This window comes from Serinus canaria, chromosome 1A, assembly GCF_022539315.1.
Source record: "Serinus canaria isolate serCan28SL12 chromosome 1A, serCan2020, whole genome shotgun sequence".
Taxonomy (NCBI): Eukaryota; Metazoa; Chordata; class Aves; order Passeriformes; family Fringillidae; genus Serinus; species Serinus canaria.
This window is the reverse complement of record NC_066314.1, coordinates 60549228-60562430: the sequence shown is the minus strand read 5'-3', so window position 1 is coordinate 60562430 and position 13203 is coordinate 60549228. Positions and strand designations below refer to the sequence as shown.

Genomic DNA, 13203 nt, shown 5'->3' with positions numbered 1-13203 from the left:
GCAGAGTGCCACTTGGCTGCTTTCACTGCTGGCGGCCCCATGCTCTGGCTGCCGCTTTTGGGTGGGTGTGCGAGACGAACGTTCTGCTGACAGCCACAGGCCGGCCATGCTGTTGTCACCGGGCCATGCTTTGTGCGTGAGGTTGCTATACTTGATGGGCTGGCAGTCTCTGATGTGCCTGTGGCTGTGCTAAGGGCTGAGCTGCCATGGAGGTAGTAGGGCTGCAGTAGAGGCTGGCCCGGGGGGGCTCCCAGTGCTGTGGGCCACCTGCAGCGAGCCAAGCACTGCCAATGTGCTCGCCAGGACCCCCCACCTGCCCCATTCCCCATCCTGGGGCTGGCCTGCCTTGACCCCTGCATGTGTGTCTGGAACCTGGAAGAGCACGGCTAAAGAGAGAGTTAGTGTTATAAGCAGCAGTTCCTACATTTTCGCATGCTCTAACCAGTATTTGCTATGTCACAAGGATGTGGGTTACGAACAGCAAGCAATACTTTTCTACAATCTTCATTCGTTATAAAAGCAAGCTGCTGCAACAGAATAGTTTTGGCTTCATCATTGTTGACTTGTCGAGAGAGCGTGGCTTGAGTCTGTCCAGGAACTGCACGAACGACTCTGCTGGACCCTGTAAAATCTCAACAAAAGAAGATTAGGATTGATACCCATTTCTAGGAGTCACCACAGGGCTAGGTGAGCAATGATATCACATGCACCATGCAAATAGCCTGCCTGTGCCGCAGGGACTGCAAAAGCACTCTCTGGTCAGCTGCACAATGGTGATGGGTGAAATTCTGTCCTGCAGTGCTTCTGCCTGGGCTGTACACAGCTCTTGGTAATTGGTTAGCCAGACTGCAAACTGCCTTGCTGTTAGAATCAGTTTTGTTATGAATGAGTCCATATGTCTAATTTAATAGACTACAAACTTAAAATTTAGCAGCAGTTTTAATTGAGATAAAATAATACGATTAAATATAATCCAGTAGTTACAAAAAGAAATTTGGCAGTGGTTCGGATAAAGCATAAGCAAAACCCATCAGTGGGGGTACAGGGAGGGCTTCCCGCCCTGCCTCATGTACAAAAGGTTCCAAACACAACTTATATACTGTATGCTAATACATATTCATTAATACTTTCTGTAAATCTCCTATTTTCAATTCCTGATATCTATGTCACTGTACTACACAGTGCATGCTCCACTTGTTTCCAAGGGGTCTTCTGGCTCTTCAGTGGTCTTTTCAGAGGAAGGCTCATCATCTTCTTCACTGTCCTTTGAATAACCTGGCAGGTGGTGCATTAAGCTTTGTGTTATACAAGTAAGCGTTATGTTCCAATTAAACCTTATTTATTTCATATATAAGACCACTATTTTAAACTCCCTGTCTGGAATTTTCCCAACTTGATTCAGTTCTGCAGGGCTTGAGTTAATCTCGGGATAAGGCAATTCTGCAGGATTTTGGTCCCTCTTGGGGTCGTATATGGGTTCTGGTGGCGCTGAGTGTTCAGGGGACTCAGCTTCCAAAGCCGTGTAATGGCCAACATTCATGTGACTTCCTTTAATGCCTGCCATGGTTGTCCCCCATGTAGGGAAAAGTCTCTGTCCTTCTGCTTGCCAGGTTTTTGATTGAAGGGGTCCATTAAAGGGAAAATCTTTACCATGATTAGACACCCAGTCCAGCAGGGTGCTTAGTTTCACATCAGCCATATTAATGGATTGCTGATGGAAGAGCCACTGTACCTGGCCCAAGCTTCTGCTTTGTTCCTGGGATAATCCACCTCCTGTATTTGCTCCCAGTAGTCTATTCACCTTCCAGGTGAGGTGTGCACATTTTTAAATTCCTGAGTTCCTTCCCGAACTCTTCCCAAATCCTTCCCTAGATCCTTTTCTGGACTCTTCCTGGCCGATTCCTTGACTTAGTGGGAGTTGCTACCCGAGCGATCTGCACACCCTGCACCACCTTATATGTCCCAATTTGGGCCAGCCATTTGTAGCAGTGGGAAGCAAAGGGACACAGACTCCCTTAAGCATCTGAAGGAGATCAGTTTATTGTAGAAGTCGCACCCTTTTTATACCTTTAATCTCTACCTGACATAACTGAAACCAAACGGAGACCTAACAGAACTTAACAGAAAGAAGGCACCCATTGGCTGGTTCAGCTGCTTGCTGCTGTCCATGTGTTCTACATTCCAGTCAGCTTCCTGCTCATGTGCTGTCCATGTGTTCCTTCAGCCAATCAGCTTCCTGCTCGTATGCTGTCCATGTGTTCCTCCAGCCAATCACAGTCTCTCTCCCAACTGTCATTCACTGGCTCCCTCCTCGCTCCTAACTTCCTCTTGGCCTTCCATGGACTTCCACATGTCCGGCCTGCAGCTGTGCCTCTCCACAGGGCCTTCTGGTGAGCATAAACCTTAACTGCTCTGATAATTATAACCCCATATCCTACAGCTGGTGATCCATGTGCACTCTGGAATATGGCACATGAAGACTTAGGGATATGTGACTTTGTCAGCTTCTGAAGTGTTGCTGTCATCTCCATGCTTCGTGCCATGGAGATGTGTCTCCATGCTTCTCCATGCCTTCTCCCAGCTGAGCAAGTTAATGCTGCCAACAGAATTAGGGGCTCTTTGCTTGTAGCTCACTAGAGGCACAATCATATTTCTCAAAATTAAACTAGTGGGCCACATTAGTATGAGAGTTTTTTACTAAACTGAAATTGATTTTTTTCCATTAATTTTGTTGTATTTAAAGGTACAATTGAAATTGAGTCTTATTGTCTGAAAACCCTGGTCTGCATTTTATTCTACAGGCGTTTCTTTTGTTCAGCTCTTAAGTATTGTTTATTGTATGGTGTTATACACATGCCTTGTGGGTTTTTCCCATTGTGTTTGGGTAAAGAAGGCAAATACAGCAATCTCTTGTTAAAAGACTGATAGGTAATAGAATTAGGAGAATAATGTGAAGGTTTTGTTAGTCATTAGATAGTCAATAGAGTTGTTAGTTGCTTCTCTTTTTATACTTTACAGTGTTCTGGGAAACAATTTATGCAAATTGACATTGACAGCATTGATGTCCACAGGTTGTGCTAGTGGGGTTGCTCTCCTACCCAGTAATTTAGGTTCAACAGTTCTGTTGATGATGCATTATAAATCACTTCTTAGTAAGTGAAATAGGTCTTGATCAAAAGGTTGTAATTTTTGTAAAATTTTTTTTTAGCATTTTGGTTTTGCCTGAAGAAAAAGAAAACAAGAAAAGATGGACTGGAATGTAAGGCCAGTCCAGAATGCTGATGCAAATACAAACCTGCAAAGTGAAGGAGCATGTTTCACTCAGTTACTTCCTAATGGACATGGCTTTCCTCAGACAAATGCCAACTCCTCTAAAAATGCATGCACTCATGCTGAAAATAACCAGATCGTGTATATGCCAACTATAAATGTTGCCTTCCCTGCTGTAAATGCTGAAGGATTCAAAACTTCAGATCAAACCTCACCAGGAGCATCTGTTACTGGTAATAATTTTTTTATGTCAAAATACTCAGTTAAAAGACATCAGCAGATGTACGGAACAGGTCTGAAACCTCCCATTCAGAATTCCGCTCTGCGACCAGAGATGACTCCGACTTCTTGGCCAGTCTCTAATCCCTACAGTTATCCCTGCAGGAATGTACCCGCCCCGTCCTCCCAAGTGAACACAGGGAATAATGTAAGGAACATGCTTGGGGAGCCCCAGTACACCAACACCAACGCTTACATGGCACAGCCAGAAATGCTGCAGCATAATTCCATGAGACTTGCAACACTGCATCAAGGTGGCATTCATCCCCAGAATAATTCTTTTCCTCTTGCTACTTCCAGGCAACATGTCCAACCCCAAATATTTAATTCCAATAATCAGTGTAAAGTTTTGTATTCAGTGAATCAAAATACTGGGACAAATGTACAGCTGCCACCATTTCAGCAGAGTCAGATGGCATCAGAAGCTCCTAGAGGATGTTCAGCACCCTCTTTGTTGCCTGCCAGCTGTGTTTCAAGGCCTCCAGCACAATCTTCAATGGGTGTACCACACGAAATGCAAAATGTACCCAGTGGATACAACATTAACCAGCAGAGGTGCCCGCTGGATCCAAAAAATGCTCCTGGGTTTAACAGTATTCAGCAACACTGTCAGAAGCAGCAATCTGGAGAAGTCAGTCAATCCATCAGGAATGTCTGTAATCCAAGTGGAAGTGTGACAGCAAATCGGTCTTTTAGTGAAAGTTCTGTGTCATCTCCTGGCATTCCCAAAGAACTGCTTGATGTTGTGAAAGAAATAGAAGCTCTTTCTTCAAAGCCCCTGAGTGATCCTGCTTCAGTTCCAGAGAGCCAGACTAGTAGTTTGATGAATAGGCCTGTTAATGCTCAGCTTTCCTCAGCAGCAGCAACGCATGGAGTAGGAATTACAAAGGAGAGACTAGCTTGGGAAGCTGAAAAGCTGAAATGTCTTAAAAAAAGGGTTGTCCTGCTTGAAACGGTTCATAATTATAAAAAAAAAATCTATCATGAAAAAAGTACTCATTCTCTTCCTCCTAGTTATCCATGTTCTCTTAATTGTCTTCCATGTGTGCCCAAACAAAATGTACAGCCTCCCCCATCTGAAGCAGTGAGGACAGAGAGGCCCACATTCATGGTTTCACATGAAGAAAGAAATGACAAAAACCTAGCCAGTGCTGATAACAGAAGATTGGAGGTGACTCAGAGTAGCTCTCAGGTGAAGCAGGGAAGTCTTTCATCAAGCTTCACTCCTATTCCCTCTCAGAGCAAAGTTCCAGCTCAATTTAATAATCCTGAGAGCACCTTGGAACAAAGGGATGTGCATGCCTTGGCCTCTTCTCAAGGAACTGTGAGTTCCTCGAACAGTGCTTCGTGTTTTACTCCAGCAGGGAGCTCTGTCAGGGCTGCATCAAAGACTCTGCAAATTGGCCCTGAGAACTCATCATTTCTTCAGTTCGTATTGAGCAGCACAAATGCCCTGAAAGAGAAGACAGCTGGTGCTACTGCTGATAAAATACTGACAAATCTCCTGTGTAGTGAAAAACCACTGCTTGATACATCTGTTTCAGGTGGAAGCTTGCTAAAAGACACCAGTGAGAAGAATGTAGAAAGTCTGAAAGACGAGCAGGCATCTGTGGCTCACAAAAACTCTGCTGCATCAGAAACAACTGCATCTGGTGATGCTCAATTACAGACTGAGGTAGCTCAGAAAAAAACACCATTTACTGAAAATCCATCCTGTAACCAGAGCAATTGTAGTTACTATATGGAGGAGCTGGTTGCATGCCTGCGCCTGTGGGGGAAATACCCACCAGAATCTGTAGATGTGGAAAATAAACAGTCAAATGAAAGCTCCACAGCAAATCAGGTTTCACCCTCTGACCAAAACACAAAGAAGGGAGAAAAAAATACTGTGCTAGATAGCATGGATGAGGCTGTTTTGCCTGTAACAACTACCTCTGTGGGACAAAAACTTGATACGTTGACTTCAAATTTGATGAAAAATTTTGAACCTCAAGTTGCAGTTGTCTCTCCTTTAGTACTTAGTGAACAAAGAGCACTAAGTGAGCAGGCAGGCAAGATCCCAACACCTGAAGGTAAAACCTATCCAGTGATCGACTCAGGGAGCACATGTAGCTTGCAAGAAGACGGGGAAAATGGTTTAAGTGTGACAAGTACTGCCAGAGGAACAATAGAAAATGCTTGGTCATCACCCAGTGGTTGTGTTCTGGAACAAATAGTGGACTCACATTTGCAACAGATCAAAGTAGATGATGAAAACCAAAGGAAAGTTAGTCAATCTGCACAAGATGCGAGAAAAAATCTGCAGCTTGGATTACAAAACAAGGCTCCTCTTCCTGAATCAGGCACAAATTTTTGTAGTCAAATCTCCCAGGAAGGTACAAGGGACCATGAAGACAAGCAGGCTGTGTTAGAGGCAGGAGATACAGCCACACCTCTGCTGGAAAATGACATGTTTTGTATTTCTAGTGTATGCTCTCTTGTTGAAGGTGATAAATTCTATAACCCACAAATAGCAGGCATGTTCAAGTCAGTCTATGAGACACAGGCATCAGAAGGAAACACATCTGGTGCAAGGCAAAAGGAACAACATCTGGACTTGAATAAAACTGAGCTGAGCAATAACACTGCCCAGAAAGAGAGCTTGCTGCTAAAGATGTTGGAAGAATCATCAAGTCATTCGGAGAAGAAAGCAGAAGAAAGCAATGGCAATCCTCCTAAAGCAGTTTCTACCTCTGAACAAAACATGTCATTCAAGGCATCTTCCAAGCATCCTGAAAATTCCTTAGAAAGTCTTGCTAATATAAATCAAAAGTTAGCTCAAAATTCACTGGATTCCTCTATCAGCATAACTGCTAATACAAATGCACCCTCTGTTCCAGGAGACCACAGTAAACAAAATTCCATGCCCAGTAAAAATAGCACGGAAAAGGATGTGAACGTTTTTGGAGCAAAACTGAGTAAATATCTAAAAGATCAGCTGCTTGCTCTAGTGAAGGAGTTTCCATATGGCATTGAAGGTGCTGATATGCTAACAAAAGAAGCAGCACAAAATCGTTCAGTAGCTGAAGGGACAGAGAATCAGTCTCAAAAAGAGGTTAAAATTTGTGACAAGAATTCTCATTTGAAGGACCCAGTATATCAGACTAAAGTTGCAGTGTTAAGATCTGATCAGGTTCAAGAACTGTCTCCTGGGCACAACCAGTGTCCCTCTAGTGACAGCAAGAGAGAAGTGAGTCAACAGTCAGAAAAGGCTTCAGGCGACAAGGACAACCTTGAAGGCAGTGTCCAGCCTTGTCAGGAGCTATGTGAGAAGGAAAAAAACCCACAAGAAACTTCTAATCCAAGTGAAAAAAGTGAAGATCGCTCTTTAATGGGTGGTGTAGCTGTAGCATGTAAAACACCACATTGTCCCTCTCAATTAGAAAACTCTGGTTCAGAGAAAAATGATTGTCAACATTCAAAAGCTGAAAATACGGACTCTGCAGAGACAGAAGAAGAAAACGGTCAATTGGATGCCTTGAAAAAGGAAAACTGTGCAGTGGGAAGAGACCTGACAATTTCTGAAAAAATCCCAGACAGTATTAGCAAAAATAAGGATATTTGCAAATACACTTCTGAAATGAACAAAAAACCTAGGCTGAAGGTGGATAATGAATGCAAACTACCTACAACACAGCAGGAAAAAATTGGACCCGTTAATTCCTCTGAAAATCAGGATGCTGATGAATGCAAAAGCAGCAGTTTGAAAGAACATCTGCAAATTGACAAAGGAATTCAAGTGTCAAGTAAAGAATTTAAATCTTTCAAAAAAGAGCACCAGACAGCCTCCCAAGAGTTAACAGAAAAAACTGATCATACATATGCAGACAACATGGCAAAGTTGTCCATAAAGAAGGAGAGAGTTTTCAAAACTGAGTCCCTTTCAAAAGATACAACCAAACCAGGTCTGACCATGCAATCCAAAACAGACACTCATCAATCTGTGAAGTCAGAAACAGTTGAAATTAAGCATTCTGAAGTCAGTCAAGGACAAAAAATTAAAACTTGTGAAGAGAACTCAGTTGAAGAACAAAACTGTAGGGAACAAAAGGAGGTGCTTAGGCAAGATGTAGGAATTAGTGTCAAAGTGCAAGCAAAATTACCAGCAGAAATAAAACATAAAAAATTAAGTAGTTACCAAGCTGATGCTGTAAAATTCTCAGATAGTAGCACTGTAGACTTCAAATCAAAACACACAAAATCTTCTCAGCATAAATCTGTGAAAGTTCATCCTTTGCAAGAGCAGCCATACAAACGGAAGATGAAGGAAAATATGGTTGGGAAGAGAGAATTTAAGAAAGCAAAGCTGGAAGAGGAAGGACTGAAACAATCTGAAGGGAAGAGTTCTAAGCAGCTTGCACACAATTGTTTGCTAACTGCTGACAAAGCTAAAAAACTGAATGGAGAAAATGGTTGGAAACCAAGGAGTTCCTTAGCAGATTGCTCTGTGCTTAAACTGCAGAGAAAAAGGGCTCGATCTTCTAGCATGTCTAAAAACTTCTTTTCTAGCAAAGAAAGACATCTTGATGGTCAAAACAAAGACAAGTGCTCTGAGAAAATGTTTCCTGATAAAAGTCTTCTATACCTAAACAGAAGAAATAACAGACTAAAGCTGCATCTTCAAAAGGAACCCAAAAAACACTACCTGAACAGAGTGGCATTTAAACGTACGGCACAGGAGCGCATCTCTCTGACAAAATTAGAGACATCACCTGTCAGACCTGTCTGGCATAGAACCAACAAAGTGTCACAAAGCAGCGACTCAAAAAAAGATGTGGCTGTCTCAACAGAGAAATCATGCAAACAGGAACTCCTTGAGTTCAAGCTGTGTCCAGAGATACTTATGTTCAGGAATCCAGCCCCTGGTGAAGAAAGCTTAGCTGCAAAGAATTCTCCTGAAAGAGATAAAGTCGTTGTAGAAGGTATGATGGTCTCTTAAATATTCATTTGTAAATAAAAACTATGTATTAATTTTTAAATTCATGTTGCACAAAGCTACAGACAGTGAAAACATGGGACTGTAGAGGCTGAAGGCTGAGATATCCTAACTTGCTCTCTGACAGACCACAGCTGTGTCTTCAGCTGAAAATGAACATGGGAGTTTTCCTTCAATTTTCTGTAAGTCTTAAAGGATGAAATTAGAGTACTTTTAGAGCATGGCAGTTTCAAGTAACTTTGGGAGAAGGCTTTCTAAAGTACTTGTAGAAGTTAGCTTGGCTTGGTTGTGGAAAGTAGTTTCCCTTGGCGAAGTGAGGGTGATCTGATCAAAGGTGATCTGATCAAAGGTGATGTGATCTGTATTCATTGTTCACCTGTTGTTCACCTGCTTGTGCATCAGTCTGGCTGGGCAGAGGAGGGAGAGATCTTCTGTGACATTGAGGAATAGAGTGGGTTTAGGCCAGATGTATCCTGCCCATAGTCCCCATAATCTTTGCCATCTTTGCTTTAGACATCCATTTTTTCTTCTCTTCTTCCCTACCCCATTTTTCAACATTTTACATGGTGCATTCTGAAGCATATTTATGTCAAATGTTGTATTTTATTTTTCTCAAGCTGTGTATATCAGCACTTGGAGTCATTTTCATACCCAAAGGAAATTTCCTTTTGCGTGTGCTAGTATATGTGTTAGAATTTAATGCTGAATAGAGGCCATAACTTGTGATAAAGGAGCATCAGAAACATTTTTTGAAAATTTCTTTTCAGGTGTCAAGAGTAAAAAAGAAGATTGGTTAAAATGTGAACCAGTGAAGCAAAAGAAAGTGGAAGAGATCTCTACAGGTGAAGTGACTTCTGAGTGTCCCATTTGAAATACAAGTTGAATCCTCTTTGCTTGGTTTTAAATATTCCTTTACAGTAGTAAACCTTAATAAAGCATTTAAAATTATTATACTCATTCTCCTGATTAAATGGATACCATAGAATAGACCTAAAAGTCTCAAAGATTTGTTTATTGTTTTATGAATATGTTGTTGGAAATGTTGAAAATTTCCTGTGCCATTGGCTTGGATGTAGCACTAGTAACATTTCAATACAGTTTTCAATTGTATATAAAGACTCTTCCATGCTTTAAAATATAGAAAGTGATGTAGCAGAATCTAGTCCAAAACCAGAAAGTGATTTTTAAAATAAATCTGGCTTTCACAGTACATTGCTGCTGTCCACACATAACACCTGTGCTCACAAGTTCCAGGACCCAGTAGTCTGGACAAGATAATCTGTGTGACACCCAGAGGAAAAGGGGGGCCACTATGACATCTTCCTCATTTCTCTTGAATGGCAAATTGCTTTTTGGATGGTCTTTTATATTCTCTAGGAATCAACTGTCACAACAGTGGCAACTTTCATCTCAGGATCTTGTTTGTTCCATCCTTTGTAAATCTTGGGTGAGGTTGCTCCCAGCTGTCCTTGTTTCTTTGCTTTAGGTGCCTCTCCAGCTCTAGTTTTGTTTTTCTAGTGGTCTAACAGGAAACAGAATGCATTCTGTTGCCTTGTTTCTCCCTGCTTCTTAGCTTTAGAACAGAGGGCTTGCATGCTGGTACTTGTGGTGTTGCAGGTAACATAGTTTGCATCCTTTGTATCTTTTGTTGCTGTTGCCTGTGTCCTTGGGCTTTGGTGTCTGCCATCATTTTAGCTCTTCCTCTTGCTTCTTCTCTTCCTTTCACAAATGCATGCTTTCTGTCATACTTTTCTTGATACTCACCAGAAATCTCTCCTGTGAAGACACCCAAATAGCCATTTTGTGCTTAAAGATGCATTGGAGATTGTTTTAAATCTGAAGTGCCTGGTGCTTTAGGAAGGAAGTTTATGGCATCCTTTTTGACACTGGAAGGTCTTAGGTACCACATGTATAAGGAGTGGAGTCCTTTGAGACTCTTGCTTTAACATGCTTGTCTGTCTTGCAGCTGAGGACAGTATTCCCCTTGATACAGCTATACAGATCCTGGAAGGAGATGGAGAGACTCTTCACATTCCTGTCAAAGACTCAAAAGAGATGTTTCAGACCTACAGGAAAATGTATCTGGAAAAAAAGATGCAAAAGTCTTGATAGCACTCCTGTATCAAAGGTCTTACTATCACTGAGAAAAAAATGCCAACACTAAGATGATTTTTTTTCTGTTTACTTCATGTTGCTGAATAATTGTAAAGGCCCACAGTTTTCTGGTGGGCGTTGAAAATTTTCTTCCCCATTTCCTCATATTTGTGAATAATTACATCTTATTCTGTATTTATTGTCCAGATATTCTTTGGTGCTGTAAATTCTGTTTTAAACGTATTGTTTCTTTTGGCATTTCTGATCCTTTTTTTTTTTTTTTTTTTTTTTAGATAGAGTAGCTCATTGAATCTTGACCAAAAAATAACAAACTCATTTAAACTGTCGGAGCCTGTTTCCTTTCCTGATTCTCAAAAACTTCTACTTATTATACTTTCCATTGCTGGCAGTGGAAGAATATTTCTGCTGCAAAGGGACTGCAGTGGATTCCCAAGCATTACACTTCTTTTTCCCATTAGGGTAGCCTGATGGTTATGCTTCTGTTTTTGTAGAAACTTTTTTTTTTTCTAAACTGGGACTAGAAATAGAAACCCCTCAATGCAAGCATACAGATCAGGGGCATTTATGAAGTATTCATGCTGCTACCCAGTTTTGTTACATTTCTTTTTGTGGAGCTTGTATAAACTGAGCTCTGAGTTCACAGTTTGAGCACAGTGCTGCAGAACATTAGTTTACTGGAGACTTCTGCATTTCTTTCTCTCTTTCTTTGCACTTCTGTTGTTGAAGTGCAGGGAGTTCAAATTCACTCTTGTCTGGATTATGTTGCTGAGTTCAGCTAGACTGTGATTAATTTCTTTGTTCATAAAGTGTTAGATTATGTTTGCTTACACATTCACTGTGACATAACAGTTGTATTTGTCATTGGCTATCTTTTGTTTAAGTGCCTTTTCACTGTTACTCAAAATTTAAAATCGTATTTTTACAGAGATTTGGTACTTGATTCTTTCTATCTTATTAAACGTTTATGCTGAACAAAAAACCTGTAGATACCTTACTGAACAATTTTTATACTTGAAATAAACTTTTGAGGACTACACCTTGTCTTTTTTTTCCTAAAAATACAAAGTTGTGCTTATTGCAGTTAGTTAAATAGGAATTGAAGATATTCCTGAAGATGAAATGCAGCTTTAAAATAAGTGATGGATCTTCCTTGTTGTAGTTGCAAGTTTATTAGTTTTTTTTCTCTCTCTGGATGCCAAACTATTAGTCTGTGGGGGATGTTGCCACTGGAGGATTTTGTAGTAATGTTGTCAACTCTGAAAAGGTTTTTCATTTTCTTGAGAGTTTAATTGTCTGTATTATACTGCCTGCATGAAGGAAGATTTATTGCAGACTTAAATGTACCCAGTACAAACAAAACAGAGTTCCTATCAGGAATTTAATCTGAGTTTTGTTCTGCACAATGATACATGAAGCTGACATAAATGCTTAAGTGAATTTTTTTCAGTAGGAAATTATTTGATCCATTGACCCATGATGTTTATGTTCTAAATATTTGGAGAAGTCTTCTCACTGATCTTGCACATCCAATAAGCAAGAATGCCAGTTTTGAGTCCCAGTGGATGCAGCTGTGTCCCCTTCCTCCCTCATACCAAGAAGAGCATCTTGGCTCTGTGACAATTTTTACATGGTGACTTGTGCCTGCACTGATTTGGTATGGCTGGGATCTTTGGGATAGACTTTCTGCTGATACTAGAATCTTCCTGGTAAATTGCTGTGGCTCATAAATTGGCCACTATCCATTCAGACAGCTGCTGGAAGGAAAACATCTGTAAGGAACAGTGGTAGGGCTGCAAGGAGTACCTGCAGAGAAAAGCTTGGAGACCATCTGCTCTGCAGAATGAGCGCTGTGGAGATGTGCATAAATGTCACTTGTAAACACCAAGCCTTATCGTGGTCATGCTGGCTTGACAGACAGCTATAACTGTCTCTAACACTGCCTGTTTCACCTGTGGGCATCTTCAGCAGCTGCAAGATAAATGGGCAGTCACAGGAGCCAACAAGGCTTCCATAGGGAAGCTTGATGCTACTTCTCAGCATTTCTGCTCTTCATCTCATGCAGCTAACTGTGGTTGAACCTGTTCTGATGTGCAAGTACATCCAATGCAAATTTCTCCCCTGATAACACCTTAAACAGCTACAGGCAAGAGTCGCAGTTTTAAAACATTGACAAAAATATACTTTTCATAGAAAGAGTATGAAAAAGGATGTAAAGGATAAAATGGATATGTTTAACATTTGTAGGTGACTGTTCAATACACACGGTAAATGCTTAGGGTTTAGTGGCTCTGTAAACTTCACTGGTTTTGTGGACTTGTACTCATTCAGTATTGTGATGGTAAGTTTCCATACACAGCATAAGGAAAGTCTCTCAGGGATTAGAAAGTGCAGTAAGATGAGAAGCCCCACTGCTGCTGGGGAGGGAGGCACTCTTCTGGGTTAGTGCAAGGGGCTTTCAGCTGTTCTGTACTCCTGGGAGGCTTTGTGGCAAGGGAGATAAGAAACTGCAGAGAGCTGTTCTGCCGTGTTTTGATGAGAACCTCACTCACTCCGTTGTTCTGTGT

The 13203-nt window shown here is 41.3% G+C and overlaps 1 protein-coding gene across 1 annotated transcript in view; it reads left to right on the top strand.

The window, feature by feature from the left end:
* RESF1 (retroelement silencing factor 1) overlaps positions 1 to 11673 on the top strand; it is a 29067-nt gene extending 17394 nt beyond the window's left edge. Inside the window, exons 3-5 of the mRNA XM_030237808.2 lie at positions 3209 to 8510; positions 9292 to 9366; positions 10491 to 11673. Coding sequence (XP_030093668.2) covers positions 3248 to 8510; positions 9292 to 9366; positions 10491 to 10633 — 5481 coding nt within the window. The 5' untranslated portion in view covers positions 3209 to 3247 and the 3' untranslated portion in view covers positions 10634 to 11673. The remainder of the gene's footprint in view (positions 1 to 3208; positions 8511 to 9291; positions 9367 to 10490) is intronic.
* Positions 11674 to 13203: the final 1530 nt, after the last annotated feature.